The sequence below is a fragment of the Haliotis rubra genome, unplaced genomic scaffold (genome assembly GCF_003918875.1).
Source record: "Haliotis rubra isolate DU_JTF1 unplaced genomic scaffold, ASM391887v1 Scf586, whole genome shotgun sequence".
Lineage (NCBI taxonomy): Eukaryota > Metazoa > Mollusca > Gastropoda > Lepetellida > Haliotidae > Haliotis > Haliotis rubra.
Genome location: NW_025767286.1, coordinates 188,399 through 211,019, shown reverse-complemented (window position 1 = coordinate 211,019; position 22,621 = coordinate 188,399). Strand labels below are relative to the sequence as shown.

Here is a 22,621-nt window from a genome sequence, read left to right as displayed (position 1 = left end):
TAGAGGGCATGTCATATGTTTGGGTGGCAAGAGCCTCCTCGATTCCCTCTGAAACCCCTTATCCTCTTAAAAATAACCAGCGGATAATCAAAGGTAGATTCTATTGAACCCCTTTTATTTGTAAAGTATCGATGCTCACCCTAATGAAATCAATGACTGGGAATATGTAAAAGTCTACCCACATAGAATTTTCAGAAACCCCTCTGATACAGTCAGCTGAAACTTTCACGCATTAATGTGGACCTTCAAGCTCAGTGTACGTCGTCAGGAGTTATCTCCCCGTACCTAGTACCGTGCAGTTTTCGGGAAGATAATCAACATATAAACATGTTTATCAATGTTGTAGTCAATGATCCGTACCATCACAATGTTAAAATGTTGTAGCACATGCTCATTTACATTATATCACCACGGACTTTTAGATCATATGTATATTATCCTGATAGACTTCAAACAGGGTAGGGGGCGGTGGGGTAGCCTAGTGGTTAAAGCGTTCGCTCGTCACGCCGAAGACCCGGGTTCGAATCCCCACATAGGTACAATGTGTGAAGCCCATTTCTGGTGTCCCCCGCCGTGATATTGCTGGAATATTGCTAAAAGCGGCGTAAAATAATACTCACTCATGATCACTCACTCAAACAGGGTAGTGCCTTGTAATTACGGTACTTATGGCGGAAGGCGGGCGACGGAGTAGGAGCGTCTCCCTCATTTTTCATATAATTTGACAATGAAAAGTGATATTTACGTGTTGTTCCATGACATTACTTGATGAACAATTCGCTTCTATATCGTCATATCAGGAGGCGGTGTAGTCAGTGTGTAAAATAGCCACTGGCCCACTAGCCCGTGGCAAGTAAAAATCCAGTCGGGTCAGTAAATCTCCACAGGCACTGGCCCGACTGGCTAGTCAATTTTCATGGGATCATTTTTAATATAACCTTTTGCTTAGTTTTTACATTCAAATTTGGGGCTAGTGAATTATTAACTTTCAGGCATAGCTAGCCTGACTGGCTAGCAAAATTTGGAAACTATTTCGCACACTAGGTGTAGTAGCCTGGTGGTTAAAGCGTTCACTCGTTACACCGAAGAACCGGGTTAGATTCAATTCATGGGTACAATGTGTAAAGGCTATTTCTCGTGTCCCTTCCGTGTTATTTCTGATGTTGGTTGGTTGGTGTGTTGGTTGTTTAACGCTGCACTAAGCTATATGGCTGCGGTCTGTAAATAATCGAGTCTGGACCAGACAATCCAGTGATCAACAGCATGAGTATCGATCTGCGCAATTGGGATACGATGACATGTGCCAATCAAGTCAGCGAGCTAGAATTAGCCCGTTTTATCGCCTCTTTTGACATGCATGGGTTCATAGGTACTTGGGGTAAAACGATTGGACAAGAAGTAGGCATCCCCATGGACACCAATTATGCTCCCCTCCTCGAGGATAATTTTTCTTTAAATCAAATTTTCGGATCGGGTTGGCAAAATAACAAAAAAAAATGTAATTTGGCCAAGAAGCTTCTGGTATACTGATGATCGAATGTCGTTAAAAAAGCAACAACTTCAACAATTCCCTTCCAATAATTTGCCCACCTCAACCTGAAAACTGGAAAAACAAGTAAGACCTCCTCCACTGTTTCACAGCTCTCTGCATAACAGCTCGGAGTGACAATCTAGAGATGAATTCAACTTTCCAATAGTCAACCTTTCTTTCATGTCGAGCAACGCTCCAACGTCTCTCTTTGATGTTTACAGTTCACAATTTTTAAAGTAAAATCGTGCATACTCTAAAATTTTTTTACTAAAATTTCAAAGAACGTCATACAAATCTGGCTCGGTTGTTGTCATGGTTACAAGCTTCAATGCCTCAGTAAAGCTTTCAAAATGTTTTATTTGACAAAGTGTAAAGTGGCTGTTTCTATGGTGGCTGATAGGGTACATCGCTTTCTTGTCTTTAGTTACGGCCAGGAGAAAGCGATAACACGACGAGAAAGCGATAGTCGAGAACGCGTAAACACCAGATAAACAGTAGTTTTCTTGTCGCTTTCTCTTCTCGCTTTCTCTAGTCGTACTCTCGCTTTCTCTAGTCGTACTCTCGCTTTCTCTAGTTGCACTCTTTTCTCCTCTCACACCATCGCGCTCGTATTATGGCTTTCTCGTCTCGCAGTATTGTTTTCTCCTCTCACACTATCGCTTTCGTCTCGTATGGCTTTCGCGCTATCGCTTTCTCGTCTCGCGCTATCGCTTCCTCGTCTCGTACTATCGCTTTCTCTTCCTCGCAATATCGCTTTCTTCTCGCGCTATGGCTTTCTCGTCTCGCACTATTGTTTTCTCGTCTCACACTATCGCTTTCTCGTCTCGTCTCGCAATATCGCTTTCTCGTCTCGCACTATCGCTTTCTCTTCTCGCGCTATGGCTTTCTCTTCTCGCAGTGTAGTTTTCTCTTCTCACACTATCGCTTTCTCGTCTCGCACTATCGCTTCCTCGTCTCGTATTATGGCTTTCTCGCCTCGCACTATTGTTTTCTCGTCTCGCACTCTCGCTTTCTCCTCTCGCACTATTGTTTTCTCGTCTCACACTATCGCTTTATCGTCACACTATCGCTTTCTCTTCTCGCACTATCGTTTTCTCCTCTCGCTATATCGCCTTCCCGCACAATCGCTTTCTCTTCAGTAGCTATCGCTTTCTCTTCTCGCACTATCGCTTTCTCTTCAGTAGCTATCGCTTTCTCTTCTCGCACTATCGCTTTCTCTTCATTAGCTATCGCTTTCTCTTCTCGCACTATCGCTTTCTCGCGGCCGTAACTAAAGGCGACAAAGCGATGTCCCCTCTGGGCCACCATATACTGCGGAGTGTCATGATGTGGAGAGACACTTGTACTAACACCCGCTCCCACTCCCCACGTCAAACACTCTCACGCCTCATATAAACCTGGTTGTCAGTCAGTGCTCGCTCATGCGGACATGACTGAAAACAAATCAGATATTTTACGTGCGCTTCAAGTTTGAGAATGCATGAATTCAAGGATGATGGTAGCCATGTTCATAGTACCGTATATAACAAAATAAACACATCAATTTTCAGGAATAACCTCAACTTTGTCACGGAGGAATTAAAGAATCCGGAAAGGTACGTGCTTTATCTGTATATATTTGGCTCATAATAAGCAAACGGTTGAAAGAGACTGTACCGTTATTACACGCTTAACACCCCTTAATTTTTCTGTACGCCTGTTAAACTGTTTTCCCCAACATAATATTTCTGTCATATTCATAAAAATAAATTCTGGGCGTCACGGTAAGTGTCAGGACATTTTTAGATAAAGGATTTAAGGAGTAGGAGAGATAAATAGTTCATTGTGCCAAGGCTGCAGTACATAAACACTGGTCCGTCTCACAGTCCCCGAACCACATTATTTTCCCCACTGCCTAGCCCTCCCTGCAATGCTAAAACCCAAAATGAAGCAAGCCTAGATTTTCTCAGGTTCAGGTCCCGAATCTCCCAATCCACTGGGGCTCCTTTTCAATGTAAATGGGTTTATTTGTTACTGTCAATATTATATATACTGAACCACAAAAGAAATGTCGCACTGATAGGGGTTTCTTAAAGCACACACACTTTAGTTCAATCTAATTAACAATCAAGCCGGAGGACTGAGTTCAAACTTGACAATTATTGTTAACACATTTTCGGGAAACACATTTAGAGTTCACACAAACAAAATCACCAAAAATGGCACCATTAAAATACACCAAAGTCAGTAGCGTGTGTGGCATCTATGGGCATCGATGAAATTGTTGCACCGTCTGTACATGGAATGAATTAGCCGATCGATGAAGGTCATACGCACTTGGGTCCATACTCTGCGAAATGCCTGATCGAGTCCAGCCGTAGTTGTCAGCCTTGGTTGGAGGCCATTCAGTCTTCTTTGAATCTCGTCCAAAAGATTTTCTACTGGACCTAAATTCGAACTGAGTGCAAGATTTTGTAGGGTTTGGATGCCATGCTATCTTAGGAAGTCCAGTGTTGCTCTGACAGTGTGGGCACGACCGTTGTCTTGCTGGAAGATGTGATTTCTGTGACGGCCAAAGTGTGGTACTACGTGGGGGTCTTATGACTTGGTCAATATAACGAGCAGCTGTCATGTCATTTCCTCACATCCTCGCCATACTCTCACTCTGTCATCGACTGTCGGAACACAATATCGGCTTTCATGAGATAACAGCACAGTTCTCCATTGTCGATAACACCAATTTCGATGCTGAGTTGCCCATTTTAGTCCGTTTTGGCGGTGATGAGCGGTGAGGACAGGACTACGTTATGATCTGTGACAGTAGAGCAAACGTCCACGCACTGTATCGGCACTGATGGGTCTGTTGTGAGTCCCAATGGTCTGCCGTGCTGTTTCCGTCGCTTTGGGGAAGCGATCCTGCAGATGGTTGCGCACAATCTGTCGGTCTTGACGGTGTGATGTTACTGAAAGTCGCCCACTGCGTTGACGGTCTTGAATGCTGTTAGTGACCTGATAGCACTCCTGCTGTCCTAACTTGAACATTAAAATGATTGGCTACCCTCCGTGCAGTCTGGACTACTTGCAATCGTCCCATGACTTGGTTCCTCTGATGTCTCATAAGACGTGACATGGAGGTTGTGTCAAAACAAAAATGATTTCAGGCGAGTTTGGGACTCGCTTTCATTGGTAGGGTTGTCACGACATGCACGTGCATTTTCATTTTCACGAATGTCGTACAGAACCTTTTACCATGTCTGCCTTTTTCGGTGCGTTTGGTCGATATGCTTTTTCATCAGAAAACACACTGATGTTGGTAATAACTGTCAATTTGGATTGTAAAACATGTTACGAAAACGGTACAATCATAATAAAAACACTACCTTGCAAGAACAAAATTTTGCATTTGGTTTTGAAAGTTTTAGTCTACATAAACACAAACAGAGGCCAAAATGCAAAACTCAGATACTAAACAAGCACAACATTGTTTAAAGTGTCGAGGTATATTTCAGAATATGAAAATAAATTTGGTTTATATCATGTATTTTATACGATTTGATATGCAATACCTTGTATAACGAGCTTTTAGCATACTTCGTTAAACATGTCTAATGGTTATATTACAATGACAGTTCATGTTGCATTATAGCCATGTTAGCCTTGTTATAGTGGTAACAGGAAATTGACAGATAGGGACGTTAAGATGCGGAGATGAGGCGAAATGGGGTTGAATTGCGTCAGAGACTACTGCCTCCATATAGCGACGAGTATGTGTGCTTGCGTGCGTGCGTGCGTGCGTGCGTGCGCGCACACGCGCGCGTTTGTATACTATTCCGGACTAATGCATGTTTGACCTAGATCATTGAAGTACCACGCCGCATAGATGACCCACTCAGCCTCGGAGACAATATACATATTTCCATTCGACCAGTCCTCTTTAATGTCGAATCCGTGAAGATCCGGGTTAGAATTGATCTTCAGCAACCTTTGCTTGTCGTAAGAGGCGACTAACGGGATCGGGTGGACAGGCTCGGTGACTTGGTCCCAACAGCAGTGATCGATGCTCATGCTGTTGATGAATGGACTGTCTGGTCCAGACTCCATTATTTAGAGACCGCCGCCATACAGTTGCAATATAGCTGAGTGCGGCGTTAACCAACCAACCAACCAACCAACCAACCAACCTTAATGCCGAGCGTCAGTCATGGTGATTAGCAACACCTTTGACGCTCCCGGAGAACGAACAATTAATCTTCCGCTCCGGTGTGGTAGCCTTATGGTTAAAGCGTTCGCTCGTCGCGCCGAAGACCTGGGTTCGATTCCTCACATGTGTTCAATGTGTGAAGTCCATATGTAGCTGAAATATTGCTAAAAGCGGCGTAAAACTAAACTCACTCATTCTGCTGTCATTGCACATGCTCTTTGCCCTTGACCAAGAAGGCGGTCAGTTTATCACTAAAGAAGACAAATTATATAAAACACAGTTCCAGTTGTATAAAACTGATCGCTTCTTTAATCAGAAATAAAATAATGCAAACGCGAATTCAATATCATCTTCGGCTAATCAAATTTTATGCATACACCCATGCAGAATAGAAATCTCATGTCTTCAGGAAGCAATGTTAACGGAATCTGTATATATACGTGTCTCCAGGAAGCAATGTTAACGGAATCTGTATATATACGTGTCTTCAGGAAGCAACGTTAACGGAATCTGTATATATACGTGTCTACAGGAAGCAACGTTAACGGAATTAAATCTGTATATATACGTGTCTTCAGGAAGCAACGTTAACGGAATCTGTACATATACGTGTCTCCAGGAAACAACGTTAACGAAATCTGTACATATACGTGTCTTCAGGAAGCAACGTTAACGAAATCTGTACATATACGTGTCTTCAGGAAGCAACGTTAACGGAATCTGTATATATACGTGTCTTCATGAAGCAACGTTAACGGAATCTGTATATATACGTGTCTTCAGGAAGCAACGTTAACGAAATCTGTATATATACGTGTCTTCAGGAAGCAACGTTAACGGAATCTGTATATATACGTCTTCATCTTCAGTATATATACGTGTCTTCAGGAAGCAACGTTAACGGAATCTGTATATATACGTGTCTTCATGAAGCAACGTTAACGGAATCTGTATATATATGTGTCTTCATGAAGCAACGTTAACGAAATCTGTATATATACGTGTCTTCATGAATCAACGTTAACGAAATCTGTACATATACGTGTCTTCATGAAGCAACGTTAACGGAATCTGTATATATACGTGTCTTCGGGAAGCAACGTTAACGAAATATGTACATATACGTGTCTTCATGAAGCAACGTTAACGAAATCTGTATATATACGTGTCTTCATGAAGCAACGTTAACGGAATCTCTATATATATGTGTTTTCATGAAGCAACGTTAACGAAATTTTTATATATACGTGTCTTCATGAAGCAACGTTAACGGAATCTGTATATATATGTGTCTTCAGGAAACAACGTTAACGAAATCTGTATATATACGTGTCTTCAGGAAACAACGTTAACGAAATCTGTATATATACGTGTCTTCAGGAAGCAATGTTAACGGAATCTGTATATATACGTGTCTTCATGAAGCAGTGTCATCATTTAGTTGAGGGTCAAGTCAATGTTTCAGAAATCTACCCAGGGCAATATTACTCGGCGTCCCACTGACGACCATTTGCTACGTGCTCGTTAACATCGCCTACTTTAGCGTCATCTCCAAAGAGGAAGTCCTGCTCATTGATGCCGTAGCAGTGGTGAAGTATATGTTTGTTCTTAGAATGTTGATCTTCAGTAACCCATGCTTGTCGTAAGAGGCGACTAACGGGATCGGGTGGTCAGGCTCGCTGACTTGGTTGACACATGTCATTGGTTCCCAATTGCGCAGATCGATGCTCATACCATTGATCACTGGATTGTCTGGTACAGACTCGAATATTTACAGACCGTTGACATATAGCTGGAATATTGCTGAGTGCGGCGTAAAACTAAACTCAATCACTGTTAGAATGGGCATTGACGTATTGGTTTTGTCACCTTGTTGTTCAACGCCGCACTCAACAATATTCCAGTAGCGGTATGTACATAATCGATTATTAGAAACAAGCAAATCAACACTTTCCATTAACTGGTCCTTGGACATAACAGAGAATACCACTACAGGCATTGACGTATTGAGTTTGTGAGTTTAGTTTTACGCCGCACTCAGCAATATTCCAGCTATATGGCGGCGGTCTGTAAATAATCGAGTCTGGACCAGACAATCCAGTGATCAACAGCATGAGCATCGATCTGCGCAATTGGGAACCGATGACATGTGTCAACCAAGTCAGTGAAACTGACCACCCGATCCCGTTAGTCGCCTCTTACGACAAGATAGTCGCCTTTTTATGGCAAGCACATGGGTTGCTGAAGACCTATTCTACCCCGGATCTTCACGGGTCTACCACTACAGAAACAAGGTTTGAAGAAGCTACAGTATAAGATATAGTCAACACAATTTGAGGGGCGTGAATACTGACAGGTAACCTTGCTGTATAATCGATCACTCGCTGTGATATTTGTGTGACGTATGCTTTGCTTTTCCGTATCAATTCTGCTACATTTTCATTTTGTATGTGTTATATTTCTGTTTACAGACATGGGGTAACAAAATTCTTGGAGTTATGACGTGGATCATCCCCGTGTTTGTCGTCCTGTCCTGCTTCGGCTCAGCCAATGGGTCGCTGTTTGCAAGTGGGAGGTATAGGCCCAGTCGCCAATATGTTGTAACTGCAATACATTCATTGACAATGTGCCCCACTGAGCGGGATACGTTCACTGGAAAAAAAGTCCACATTTACAAGCTTGGAAATGTCTATGAAGGACGATGTTTCCAAGACATTTCCAATTTTGGAAAGATGATGTTTCCAAGACATTTCCAACTTGGGAAATATGATATTTCCAAATTGGAAATTTTTGGAAATCACCATTTTTTTTCTTGTGGTTATTCTGTCTTAAATACACCGATGTACCACTGTTACTGCAGATTAATTGCCAGGGCATATTTTAGGCATTTAGGTAGCATTCGTGGGCTAGTGGTTGACTGGATTCCGTTTTAAGGAAAATCCCTCTATCACAGAAAAGAGCGGGAACCAGTCTAGGAACGGGTTGTACATTGCCTAAAGCACCATAGTTTGCTTTATAGAGCTGCGTCCCTTTGATGAACCATTGGTCATGGGTTCAAATCCTAGATTTGTCTTAATGTGGTGTTTGGTCAGTCAACACTATAGACGTGCCCTTTAGTTCTGCGATGTTCCCTGTTAAAGCAGACACGTGGTGATATACCTAAAATTAAACGGATATCGGTGGCACATGACCGTAATGTGACTTAAACAAGACCTTTTAATACATCAATCTTTTGGGGTTCTGAATGCGCTCTTAATCAGGTTTCTTTAGCAAGAAGTGCTTTGCAATGCAGTCTGTAGTTCAAAGCAAACCGTAATCACTCTAGTGCAGGTACCCACGTGTGTCTGTTTGCCACACCATGTTGGAACTATATTTTCAATACATTTAGGATAATAAGTAAACTTGTATTCTATATATGAAACTAACGAAAACATATATGAACAGTTAACGTTCTGAAACTGTGCATTTCCTACACGCACAGCTGAGATTTCTTTGCGGGATAGTGGTTGGAGGATTCAGAGTTCGGTTCCTCACATGGGTATAATGTGCGAAGCTCATTTCTGGTGTCCTCCGCCGTTGGTGGATTGCTCTCTTTCGTACACAAGATACCAGTAATTTTAATATGGTTTGTGTGTTCTCTTGTCACTAGGTTGTCCTTCGTGGCTGCCAGGGAGGGCCATCAGATGCAGATGTTGTCGTTCATCGACATACACCGACGCACCCCAGTTACGGCCCTTATATTTACGGTAAAACGTCAACTTTATATTATATCAACATAAACTACCGCGGCAAACACTGCTTCACGATCGAGGTTGTCCCGATGCATCCTTTACTGATCTGTGAACGGTTTACTGTCCCAGTGGTGTTTCCTGACCCTTGGTGCTATCTACACCAAGCCAGAGTATAAGAGGCGACTAACGGGATCGGATGGTCAGGCTCGCTGACTTGGTTGACACATGTCATCGTATCCCAATTGCTCATGATGTTTATCACTGGATTTTCTGGTCCACATTTACAGATCCAGTTAATAAAGATGGAATATTGCTGAGTGCAAAACAAACAAACCAAGCCAGGCGTGCCTACCGGTCACGGGGTCCAACGTGTGGTGTTTCGCTAAACGTCGCGGTCGAATGTTGTGCTCCTTCATCAGATACGACACAATGTGTGAAGCCCATTTATGGTGTCCCCGCCGTGATATTGCTGGAATATTGCTAAAAGCGGCGTAAAACCCAACTCACTCACTCACTCACTCACTCAGATACGTAATGTTCTGCGACTCTACAGGTCTCAACCCAGGAATTGTTGTTTGAGCTATGAATGGGCTCTCTGATATCGATTCTGAACATGTACCAATCCGATGCCCTGGGGTAGATAACGTCTCCAAAGAGACGAACCCGTGAACCCGGTTAGAATTGATCTTCAGCAACCCATGCTTGTCTTAAGAGGCGACTAACGGGATCGGGTGGTCAGGCTCGCCGACTTGGTTCACACATGTCATCGGTTTCCTATTACTCATGATGCCACACTGGATGGTCTGATCCAGACAAAAGAATTATTTTAAATGAGCTTTACAAGGTTACTTTTTCTGTTAATATAGTGACCCAGAGTGACGAGGGTAAATGTTACTGCTCTGGGTTGCTGTCATCACCCTGAAAGAAACGAAATGTATGTAACATGTAATCCTTGCGATTACTGGGAAAGTGATACTTGATAAACTGACAACATCCGATTGCAGACAGCTGTGGGGATGCTGATGATTCTGCCCAGTGATCTCAGTACACTGATCAGCTTCTTCGGGTTTGCTGCTTGGCTGTTCTACGGCCTCACGTGTGCTTCCTGCATAGTGCTACGGTACACCCAGCCAGACCTGCCACGTCCATACAAGGTTGGTGTCTAGACTACATAGAGCATCACCTATAGTCTATATAGTGAGGGAGGAACTACAAGGTTGGTGTCTAGACTACATAGAGCATCACCTATAGTCTATATAGTGAGGGAGGAACTACAAGGTTGGTGTCTAGACTACATAGAGCATCACCTATAGTCTATATAGTGAGGGAGGAACTACAAGGTTGTTCTAGGTCACCTATAGTCTAGACTACTATAGAGCATCACCTATAGTCTATATAGTGAGGGAGGAACTACAAGGTTGGTGTCTAGACTACATAGAGCATCACCTATAGTCTATATAGTGAGGGAGGAACTACAAGGTTGGTGTCTAGACTACATAGAGCATCACCTATAGTCTATATAGTGAGGGAGGAACTACAAGGTTGGTGTCTAGACTACATAGAGCATCACCTATAGTCTATATAGTGAGGGAGGAACTACAAGGTTGGTGTCTAGACTACATAGAGCATCACCTATAGTCTATATAGTGAGGGAGGAACTACAAGGTTGGTGTCTAGACTACATAGAGCATCACCTATAGTCTATATAGTGAGGGAGGAACTACAAGGTTGGTGTCTAGACTACATAGAGCATCACCTATAGTCTATATAGTGAGGGAGGAACTACAAGGTTGGTGTCTAGACTACATAGAGCATCACCTATAGTCTATATAGTGAGGGAGGAACTACAAGGTTGGTGTCTAGACTACATAGAGCATCACCTATAGTCTATATAGTGAGGGAGGAACTACAAGGTTGGTGTCTAGACTACATAGAGCATCACCTATAGTCTATATAGTGAGGGAGGAACTACAAGGTTGGTGTCTAGACTACATAGAGCATCACCTATAGTCTATATAGTGAGGGAGGAACTACAAGGTTGGTGTCTAGACTACATAGAGCATCACCTATAGTCTATATAGTGAGGGGAGGAACTACAAGGTTGGTGTCTAGACTACATAGAGCATCACCTATAGTCTATATAGTGAGGGAGGAACTACAAGGTTGGTGTCTAGACTACATAGAGCATCACCTATAGTCTATATAGTGAGGGAGGAACTACAAGGTTGGTGTCTAGACTACATAGAGCATCACCTATAGTCTATATAGTGAGGGAGGAACTACAAGGTTGGTGTCTAGACTACATAGAGCATCACCTATAGTCTATATAGTGAGGGAGGAACTACAAGGTTGGTGTCTAGACTACATAGAGCATCACCTATAGTCTATATAGTGAGGGAGGAACTACAAGGTTGGTGTCTAGACTACATAGAGCATCACCTATAGTCTATATAGTGAGGGAGGAACTACAAGGTTGGTGTCTAGACTACATAGAGCATCACCTATAGTCTATATAGTGAGGGAGGAACTACAAGGTTGGTGTCTAGACTACATAGAGCATCACCTATAGTCTATATAGTGAGGGAGGAACTACAAGGTTGGTGTCTAGACTACATAGAGCATCACCTATAGTCTATATAGTGAGGGAGGAACTACAAGGTTGGTGTCTAGACTACATAGAGCATCACCTATAGTCTATATAGTGAGGGAGGAACTACAAGGTTGGTGTCTAGACTACATAGAGCATCACCTATAGTCTATATAGTGAGGGAGGAACTACAAGGTTGGTGTCTAGACTACATAGAGCATCACCTATAGTCTATATAGTGAGGGAGGAACTACAAGGTTGGTGTCTAGACTACATAGAGCATCACCTATAGTCTATATAGTGAGGAGGAACTACAAGGTTGGTGTCTAGACTACATAGAGCATCACCTATAGTCTATATAGTGAGGGGAGGAACTACAAGGTTGGTGTCTAGACTACATAGAGCATCACCTATAGTCTATATAGTGAGGGAGGAACTACAAGGTTGGTGTCTAGACTACATAGAGCATCACCTATAGTCTATATAGTGAGGGAGGAACTACAAGGTTGGTGTCTAGACTACATAGAGCATCACCTATAGTCTATATAGTGAGGGAGGAACTACAAGGTTGGTGTCTAGACTACATAGAGCATCACCTATAGTCTATATAGTGAGGGAGGAACTACAAGGTTGGTGTCTAGACTACATAGAGCATCACCTATAGTCTATATATATAGTGAGGGAGGAACTACAAGGTTGGTGTCTAGACTACATAGAGCATCACCTATAGTCTATATAGTGAGGGAGGAACTACAAGGTTGGTGTCTAGACTACATAGAGCATCACCTATAGTCTATATAGTGAGGGAGGAACTACAAGGTTGGTGTCTAGACTACATAGAGCATCACCTATAGTCTATATAGTGAGGGAGGAACTACAAGGTTGGTGTCTAGACTACATAGAGCATCACCTATAGTCTATATAGTGAGGGAGGGAACTACAAGGTTGGTGTCTAGACTACATAGAGCATCACCTATAGTCTATATAGTGAGGGAGGAACTACAAGGTTGGTGTCTAGACTACATAGAGCATCACCTATAGTCTATATAGTGAGGGAGGAACTACAAGGTTGGTGTCTAGACTACATAGAGCATCACCTATAGTCTATATAGTGAGGGAGGAACTACAAGGTTGGTGTCTAGACTACATAGAGCATCACCTATAGTCTATATAGTGAGGGAGGAACTACAAGGTTGGTGTCTAGACTACATAGAGCATCACCTATAGTCTATATAGTGAGGGAGGAACTACAAGGTTGGTGTCTAGACTACATAGAGCATCACCTATAGTCTATATAGTGAGGGAGGAACTACAAGGTTGGTGTCTAGACTACATAGAGCATCACCTATAGTCTATATAGTGAGGGAGGAACTACAAGGTTGGTGTCTAGACTACATAGAGCATCACCTATAGTCTATATAGTGAGGGAGGAACTACAAGGTTGGTGTCTAGACTACATAGAGCATCACCTATAGTCTATATAGTGAGGGAGGAACTACAAGGTTGGTGTCTAGACTACATAGAGCATCACCTATAGTCTATATAGTGAGGGAGGAACTACAAGGTTGGTGTCTAGACTACATATGAGCATCACCTATAGTCTATATAGTGAGGGAGGAACTACAAGGTTGGTGTCTAGACTACATAGAGCATCACCTATAGTCTATATAGTGAGGGAGGAACTACAAGGTTGGTGTCTAGACTACATAGAGCATCACCTATAGTCTATATAGTGAGGGAGGAACTACAAGGTTGGTGTCTAGACTACATAGAGCATCACCTATAGTCTATATAGTGAGGGAGGAACTACAAGTTTGGTGTCTAGACTACATAGAGCATCACCTATAGTCTATATAGTGAGGGAGGAACTACAAGGTTGGTGTCTAGACTACATAGAGCATCACCTATAGTCTATATAGTGAGGGAGGAACTACAAGGTTGGTGTCTAGACTACATAGAGCATCACCTATAGTCTATATAGTGAGGGAGGAACTACAAGGTTGGTGTCTAGACTACATAGAGCATCACCTATAGTCTATATAGTGAGGGAGGAACTACAAGGTTGGTGTCTAGACTACATAGAGCATCACCTATAGTCTATATAGTGAGGGAGGAACTACAAGGTTGGTGTCTAGACTACATAGAGCATCACCTATAGTCTATATAGTGAGGGAGGAACTACAAGGTTGGTGTCTAGACTACATAGAGCATCACCTATAGTCTATATAGTGAGGGAGGAACTACAAGGTTGGTGTCTAGACTACATAGAGCATCACCTATAGTCTATATAGTGAGGGAGGAACTACAAGGTTGGTGTCTAGACTACATAGAGCATCACCTATAGTACTATATAGTCACCTATAGAGGAGGGAGGAACTACAAGGTTGGTGTCTGACTACTAGAGCATCACCTATAGTCTATATAGTGAGGGAGGAACTACAAGGTTGGTGTCTAGACTACATAGAGCATCACCTATAGTATATAGTGAGGGAGGAACTACAAGGTTGGTGTCTAGACTACATAGAGCATCACCTATAGTCTATATAGTGAGGGAGGAACTACAAGTTTGGTGTCTAGACTACATAGAGCATCACCTATAGTCTATATAGTGAGGGAGGAACTACAAGGTTGGTGTCTAGACTACAGGTGTCTAGACTACATAGAGCATCACCTATAGTCTATATAGTGAGGGAGGAACTACAAGGTTGGTGTCTAGACTACATAGAGCATCACCTATAGTTTATATAGTGAGGGAGGAACTACAAGGTTGGTGTCTAGACTACATAGAGCATCACCTATAGTTTATATAGTGAGGGAGGAACTAGAGCATCACCTATAGTCTATATAGTGAGGGAGGAACTACAAGGTTGGTGTCTAGACTAGAGCATCACCTATAGTTTATATATAGTGAGGAGGAACTACAAGTTTGGTGTCTAGACTACATAGAGGAACTACAAGTCTATATAGTGAGGGAGGAACTACAAGGTTGGTGTCTAGACTACATAGAGCATCACCTATAGTCTATATAGTGAGGGAGGAACTACAAGGTTGGTGTCTAGACTACATAGAGCATCACCTATAGTCTATATAGTGAGGGAGGAACTACAAGGTTGGTGTCTAGACTACATAGAGCATCACCTATAGTCTATATAGTGAGGGAGGAACTACAAGGTTGGTGTCTAGACTACATAGAGCATCACCTATAGTCTATATAGTGAGGGAGGAACTACAAGGTTGGTGTCTAGACTACATAGAGCATCACCTATAGTCTATATAGTGAGGGAGGAACTACAAGGTTGGTGTCTAGACTACATAGAGCATCACCTATAGTCTATATAGTGAGGGGAGGAACTACAAGGTTGGTGTCCTAGAGAGCATCACCTGTAGTTTTGGTGTCTATATAGCATCACCTATAGAAGGAACTTTGGTGTCTAGACTACATAGAGCATCACCTATAGTCTATATAGTGAGGGAGGAACTACAAGGTTGGTGTCTAGACTACATAGAGCATCACCTATAGTTTATATAGCGAGGGAGGAACTACAAGGTTGGTGTCTAGACTACATAGAGCATCACCTATAGTTTATATAGCGAGGGAGGAACTACAAGGTTGGTGTCTAGACTACATAGAGCATCACCTATAGTCTATACAGTGAGGGAGGAACTGCAGCTTTGGTTAAAGTCACCGTGAACAGTATTTCAGTAATTTGACGGTGTGCCAGCTAAATGCTGGATAAACATCCGTGCTTTTGAATGGCGTTAACACACACAGGATGATAATATTGGATTCGAACCACTTTAGACGGATCCTGTCACAATTTTGGTAATAATAATAATACTGAAAATTTATAGAGTTCTAAATCCAAACACTAAGTGGGTGCTCAAAGCGCTACAAAATAATAGTAATAATATTTGAGTAGAGTTAATAGTTCAGTGAAAAGATATGCGTTTTAAGATGTGATTTGAACGCAGCAACTGATGGGGACAGGTTTAAGGCGAGAGGCAGTTCATTCCACATCGATGAAGCACTAACGCTGAAAGAACGCTTTCCTTATGAGGCCAGTCTATAAGAAGGAGTTTTCAATAAGAATTTGCTTTCAGATCGCAGTTGTCTGGGTGGTTTGTAGGGGATAGCAGTTCACTTAGATATTCTGGTGACATGCCTTTTAGATTCTTTTATGTGATACAGAGTACTTTGAACACTATCCTCGCCTCAACCGGAAGCCAGTGTAATGACTTCAGTATCGGCGTAATGTAATCACCTCCGCACTTTGTCCGCCAGGTTAGGAAGCTTTGATTTAGGAGCAATGTCAGAAACTTGAAAGATTTTTCCGCTAGCTGAACGGTTTGTTCAAGTCAGTATTTCCCGTGAATATATTGGGAAGAAAGGATACTGACGTGCAAAAGAAAGTATACACCTGATGCTTTGGTAAAATGTTTTCCTGAAAACAGCGTAATATTTAGAAAAGTGTTTTGATTGCGACTCACAAGTCACAAACATTGTGTACGTGTTGCAATAACACCATAGATATCGTACCCAATTGGAACATTGCTAGCAACATATTTACGTTGTTTTAATAGTCTCAAAACACCAGGTGTGTACTTTCTTTTGTACATCAGTATACAATTTGTTTATTCTAATCTTATAGTCGCTTCATCCAAATGTCTTCAGTTATTATTCTGATAGTTTTGATGAATCAAATTTGTGGTGTCGTAACCGGCACATCTTGATGTAAGTTACCTATTAACGTACCGTTACCTAATTAAGTTGAATTGCTTGCGTACAAATCTGCATTAAGAATACAATAAAACATCAACCAAAGAAACGCAATAGTGTTGTCATAGGCTAAAGTCTGTTTGTCACTAACACTGCACCATACTTTCCAGCACTCGCTCTGATGTAAGTGTAAACAGCTCACCTTACATGTGGTCTGACTGGTACGTCCTGGGCTTTGGCACATGCAGTCCCTGCAAATGTTGCAGAGGCAGGTCACGTGACTGCTCTCTATAAAAACTACATGTGTCAGAGGACTAGCACTCACCATGTCAGGCAACAACTTTAACATGTTGTTGTGATCCACAGGTATGTTGTGAATTTGAAATGATTGTTGTATTTAATTATGCAAAAGACCAAGAGAGGTCTTTTCATTTCACTATATATTCACTATTTGTTTATCGAATGCAGATAAACTGACGGACAAAAGAAAGTATACACAAGGAAACTTGTGGAGACTTCCATCGGCTGTATTTGTTTCAGGGTCTGTATGACAGACTCTGTATGACAGACTACAAATACAACTACAATGTATGACAATACACGGCTAAATACTTCAAGGCACGTATAATCTGCGTCACTGTCAGAATTACCTCCCTTTATGTTGCAGGTTCCCATCGTCGTTCCCGTCCTGGTGGTGTTGGCATCAATATATTTGGTCATCGCCCCCATCGTCCACGATCCCCGGATGGAGTTCCTGTACGCGCTCATGTTCATCGCCAGCGGGCTGCTTCTTCTATTTCCCCTTCGTCTACTATAAACTGTCTGTACCCGGCGTCGGTACGTACAAACCTCGCTTTGAAATACGCATACACTCTCACGTCCATCACATAGGTATCCGGCTATAGCCTAGTGGTTAAAGTGTTCATTCGTCACGCGAAAACATGGGTTCGAGTCCTCATGTGGATGCAATGTATGAAGACCATTCCTGGTGTCCTCTGTCGTGATTTTACTGGAATATTGCTACAAGCGGCGTAAAACTATACTTACATCACACAACTATCGGGCTTCATAGAATCGTATCTGTATTGAAATCTGGCAGCCCACGTAAAACATATTGTTCCTGGTGAAGAGAAGCAGCTGGTCTTGTCCCCTGAGAGTGTTCAGTCATGCTGCAAGTTTGTGTGTGCTGGACTATGAGTTGTGGTGTGGCTTAGGTTGTGCTGGTTGGGTATTGTTATTGTGTTGATAGGTAGGGTGGGTATGGTGGTGTTTTTTCCTCATAAAATACAACAAATATTTATGGTGTCCTAAGTGTGGGTGGGGATTGTGTAGATAGTGTTCGGATGGGATGGGGTGATTTAGGGGTGCTTTTTGTCTGGACTGTTTACAACATTTCTTTAGACTTCTTTTGTGGGAATAGTGTGAGAAAAGTATTCATGTATATTATGCATGTTATGAAAAATATTACTTCTTAAAGAAAAGATGTACGTCCTGAAGAGCCGACTGACAAAATATCAATGAAACATCTCAGCCCCCAAGCCTTCTCCCGATAGAATCAATGCTTGCTCCCTATCTTCACTGTAAGGCGTACAGACCAGATTTCTTTCATTCACAAAACAAACTTCCTCCCGCCAAATGACATGACAAAGGATCTCTCACTATTGTCCTGGCGGCAAACACGAGCGGGTGGAATTCAGCTGTGGGCGTGAGCGGTTGCCACGGATTTACTCTGTCCTCTATACGTAGGGGATAAATTAATTACCAGGTCAATCGTGAAGCGTGCGGTTGTCAAGCAGATGTGGTTGAAGAATACAGTTTACCTTACTTATATCGTTGAATGCGGTCACGCTCATTGTCCGTGACGGCAGTGAATATACTCCGACGTGAGTGGTTGTATTCAGGTCGATTGTGTGGTGATAGCTTTATGATACAACCAGGGTGATCTATCTGAAATGACAGCTCTTCTTATCATGAATAGTCTGTGAAATATGCTAAACTGTTTTGGTAAGAACTTGTGAATGTGAATCATCCTAGCGTGGAGCAGTATCCATGGTTCCTGTTTCAACAAAGGAAAGTAATTAAAAATGTGTACCGGTATGAATTCAAGAAACGAAGAAGTCAACCTCCTGCCTGGGACGGTGGGGTAGCCTAGTGGGTCGCTCGTGACGCCAAGGCCCGGGTTCGATTCCTCATATGGGTACACTGTGTGCAGCCCATTTTTGGTGTCCATCGCCGTGATATTGATGGAATATTGCTAAAAGCGGCGTAAAACCAAACTCAGTCAGTAATAAATCTCCTGTCTTAGGGACCGTTCATAATTTATGGCTAGGGGGCTGGTGATGATTTTTATGGAGAAGCATGTACAATGTGAATGACCCCCCCCTAAACTTTATGTACAAAATAAGTGACCCCCTTGCATGTCATGTACAAAATCATTATGCTCCATAATTTCTAAGCATAATTTTAGACATATTTTTATGTAAGAAATTGCTGGCACACACACACACACACACACACACACACACACACACACACACACACACACACACACACACACACACACACACACACACACACACACACAACACACAACACACACACGACACCCCCACCCCCCTAATTTAAAAAAAAAAAAATCACCATCATCCCCCTTAGCCATAAATTATGAACGGTCCCTTAGGCCGCCGTCGGTGTTTGCGGCGCGTTCGGGCCGAAATGTCTTTCTGGGTGGTTCGATCTAGAGGTACCCTCACCTGTTCGCAAGATTTAAATCGTATTTTTTTCTTTTCAGATTCATTCACTAGATTTGTTCAAAAGCTTTTTCAAGTGGCGCCCCCACACTCGGTTCACAACCACTGACGTTGAGTGTTCGAGGTGAAGGTCACGGAAAGGTGAAGGTCAACGAGGGATGTTCACAGGAGCGAACAACGTCATAATATTTAAAATATTTACAGCGTTGTGAATTGTTTCAAAGCATCATGACAACTGCATAGGCATCGCGATCACCGGATCATCTGGCTGTGTAGTTTCCATGATAGTCGTGCATCTTTGCTACAGTAACAGTGGCGGATCCAGAGAGGTGGGGTCGGAACACAACACACACAAAAAAACAAAAAAAACACAAAAAACACACACACACACACACACACCACCCCAAAAAAAAATATTGCTAAAAACGGCGTAAAACTAAACTCAATCACTCCAGTTACATCACGGCATGTCAGTATGATGTAGTGAATTGTCGTAAATGATGCAGGCGTTAGGTGTTTACGTCTGCGGTGAAGCCCACGAGTGTATGGTGCTAACAAACCAAGACACATCAGGGGCTAATTGGGATTCGATCCCACGATCATGGGTTTATGGCACACCGAAGAGGCGAAACTCCCTCCATCCACCCCTGCTTTCCATTGTGATCACTCGCTTAAACTGTGTGGGAGAATCATCTGTGCATAGATGAACCCCAAAGAACATCCGGCAATCTGCCGTCGTTATTGTTAGAATTTTCATAACATTTATTCTACAAAGAAGACACTTCTGGCGTAGCGGGTGAATGAAAGCAAGGGAAGTAACCCCACATGTATTCCATATAGCGGACATGTGATTCAACAAGTGTATTTAGATTTACCTCCCCTGTTCCTTCACTCCGTTTACGCTACAGCTTGCCTGTGCCTGGTGATACAGCAGGAAAGTGTCGAAATACGCACAGACCGTTAAGCCAACTGCCCTTTAAATACCTATTTCCTCTAATACGCGCCGGATCTCTAGTAAGCGCCTGCCTCCAATAAGCGCATGAGAGTAAAGCAACTGTTCAAGAAACAAGCGCCGGGTATCGAGTAAGCGCCGGGTGTGCCACATGTTTACAATGGAGTTTTCAAATATAATACCAATAAAGAATCTATATTCATTTCCGTTGAAAATTTAAGCGCGGGGCCTCCAGAAAGCCGGCCCCTATTAACCACAGGGGGTGAGAGTTTGCTGAATTAATAAGCGCCCGGGCACTTATTAGAGGAAATACGGTAATATGTATTCCTATGTGCCTTTACTTGTGTATATTGTCTCGTGTGGGAAATCGGTCATCTATTCATTCACGCTGAAGGATTTACGGCACGCCGTACACTACCAACGAATGAAATGTAACAAACAGAATACATAAAGTCTTTTCTCAGGGGCAGGTGCGATGTCTGCTGAATTTGTTGAATGGTTAAGGTATCCATTGTAACCATCCTCGGTCATCAAGGGAATTATATCGCCATTGTGTTTTGGTAAACACTCCAGGCCTATTCTGTATAGCTTTGGTTCTTTATAGCAATTTCATAGCTTTTTTGGCAGAATTCACATTTCGTTCATGAAAATAATTTGATATATTTTAGTGTCATGCCATTCCAATCAGGGGAAAAACGAAGCCATGGTGGCGTAGGGGTCAAGGACATTTTTTAATACGGAATGGTAATATAATACACTTGATAAAAGAGGATGGTTCACAAGTCGTTTGTTATTTTAAAACTACTCTGTATATACTTATCATATGTTAGTACCAAACATTTGTTTGTGTTTTATTCCCATCTTGTATATAACCATCTTGCTGCATCTCATTCAGGGGGACCCTTGGCAGATTAGGTCTCCAGTACGTCATGCTTGCAATCACCACTTGCTGCATCTCATTCAGGGGGACCCTTGGCAGATTAGGTCTCCAGTACGTCATGCTTGCAATCACCACCAACTTCCATGGGTGTAAGGCTGTGATCTGGCGGGTGTTTGTAGACATCGTTTTGTTATCATCATACCCTCGTTCTTGATCACTTTCAGACAGTCGTCATTTAGCTGTAATATTGCGTGGAAGATATGTTTTAAACTGCCGGGCAGAGGAATGTATGCACTTTAAAAGGACTTGACCAAAACATTCAAAAGGTCACCGCATCATTGCAAAGTACAGGTCCAACATTTAAATATAAAATACATGATGATGCGATAAATGTCGTTTTGAATCACCACCACACAAAGGTGTATATTTCCTCTGCACGGTAGTGAGCGTAAGATTTAATAAATAATTATCACCCACCATGTGGCTTTGTCATTACTGTAGCACATACTGTGGTAATTAATTGTTATATATATTTAATTTATTATAAAGAGATAATATTTATCCAGCTGCTGAGTATACATCCAACCAGTTCATTGAAAGCCAAACAAGTTATGTTTTCATTCACGTCACATATTTCAGGCACACAACATCCAACAAGTTTTTTGAAACAAAATTACTCTTTTCAATTTTTCTGGGAAGAAATTAAATATCAACAAATCTCATCCATAGTGAAAGCTGTCAACTGGATGCTTCTGACTGTAAAGATGAAAATGAAGTATTACGTTAAGTTTCATTTATTGTTTGGGTCAATCTTTTGCAAAGAGTTAAACCTTTATAAATAATGTTGCTTGTGTATGAGTGAGTGAGGTTTAACGCCGTTATGAACAGTGTTTCACGGTTTGGCTTGAATTTCGGGTTTCAACAAACAGATTTCACGCAAAGGGTGTCGGTTGCTGCAAGGGGGACGTTTTCCCAGACACCTGGTGCTCCAATAATTGTATATTCTGTACATCTGATGTATAATGGGCCTGTGGCCCCTTTACTGAATAAAACTCTCTCTCTCTCCTAGACACCTGGCAGTTTTCAGTGTCAAGGGGTGATGTCCCCGGCACTGATGTGTGAGAAAACCGGAGTGATCTTTGACGTCCTTAGTCAGTCTCACAGTCCCTGAACCATATTATCTCCCCCTCTGTCTAGCCCTCCCTGCAATGCTAAAGCCCTAAATGAAGCAAGTCTAGATATTCAGGTTTTGAATCTCTGGTCTCCCTGGGGCTCCTTTTCAATTTAAATGGG

The 22,621-nt window shown here is 42.3% G+C and overlaps 1 protein-coding gene across 2 annotated transcripts in view; it reads left to right on the top strand.

Annotated features, from left to right (window-relative positions):
• Positions 1-21,805, top strand: part of LOC124254894 (b(0,+)-type amino acid transporter 1-like) — a 49,201-nt gene extending 27,396 nt beyond the window's left edge. Inside the window, exons 7-14 of one of the 2 annotated variants that reach the window (XR_006892576.1) lie at positions 3,082-3,126; positions 7,177-7,300; positions 8,183-8,286; positions 9,361-9,457; positions 10,447-10,596; positions 17,414-17,583; positions 19,538-21,363; positions 21,433-21,805. Coding sequence is in view for 1 of the 2 variants with exons in the window: in XM_046688731.1 (XP_046544687.1) it covers positions 3,082-3,126; positions 7,177-7,300; positions 8,183-8,286; positions 9,361-9,457; positions 10,447-10,596; positions 17,414-17,563 (670 nt within the window). In the remaining variant the exon portion in view is untranslated. Of the gene's footprint in view, positions 1-3,081; positions 3,127-7,176; positions 7,301-8,182; positions 8,287-9,360; positions 9,458-10,446; positions 10,597-17,413; positions 17,584-19,537 lie in introns of both variants that reach the window. The other variant, XM_046688731.1, reaches the window with a different exon arrangement.
• The last annotated feature ends 816 nt before the right edge of the window (positions 21,806-22,621 follow it).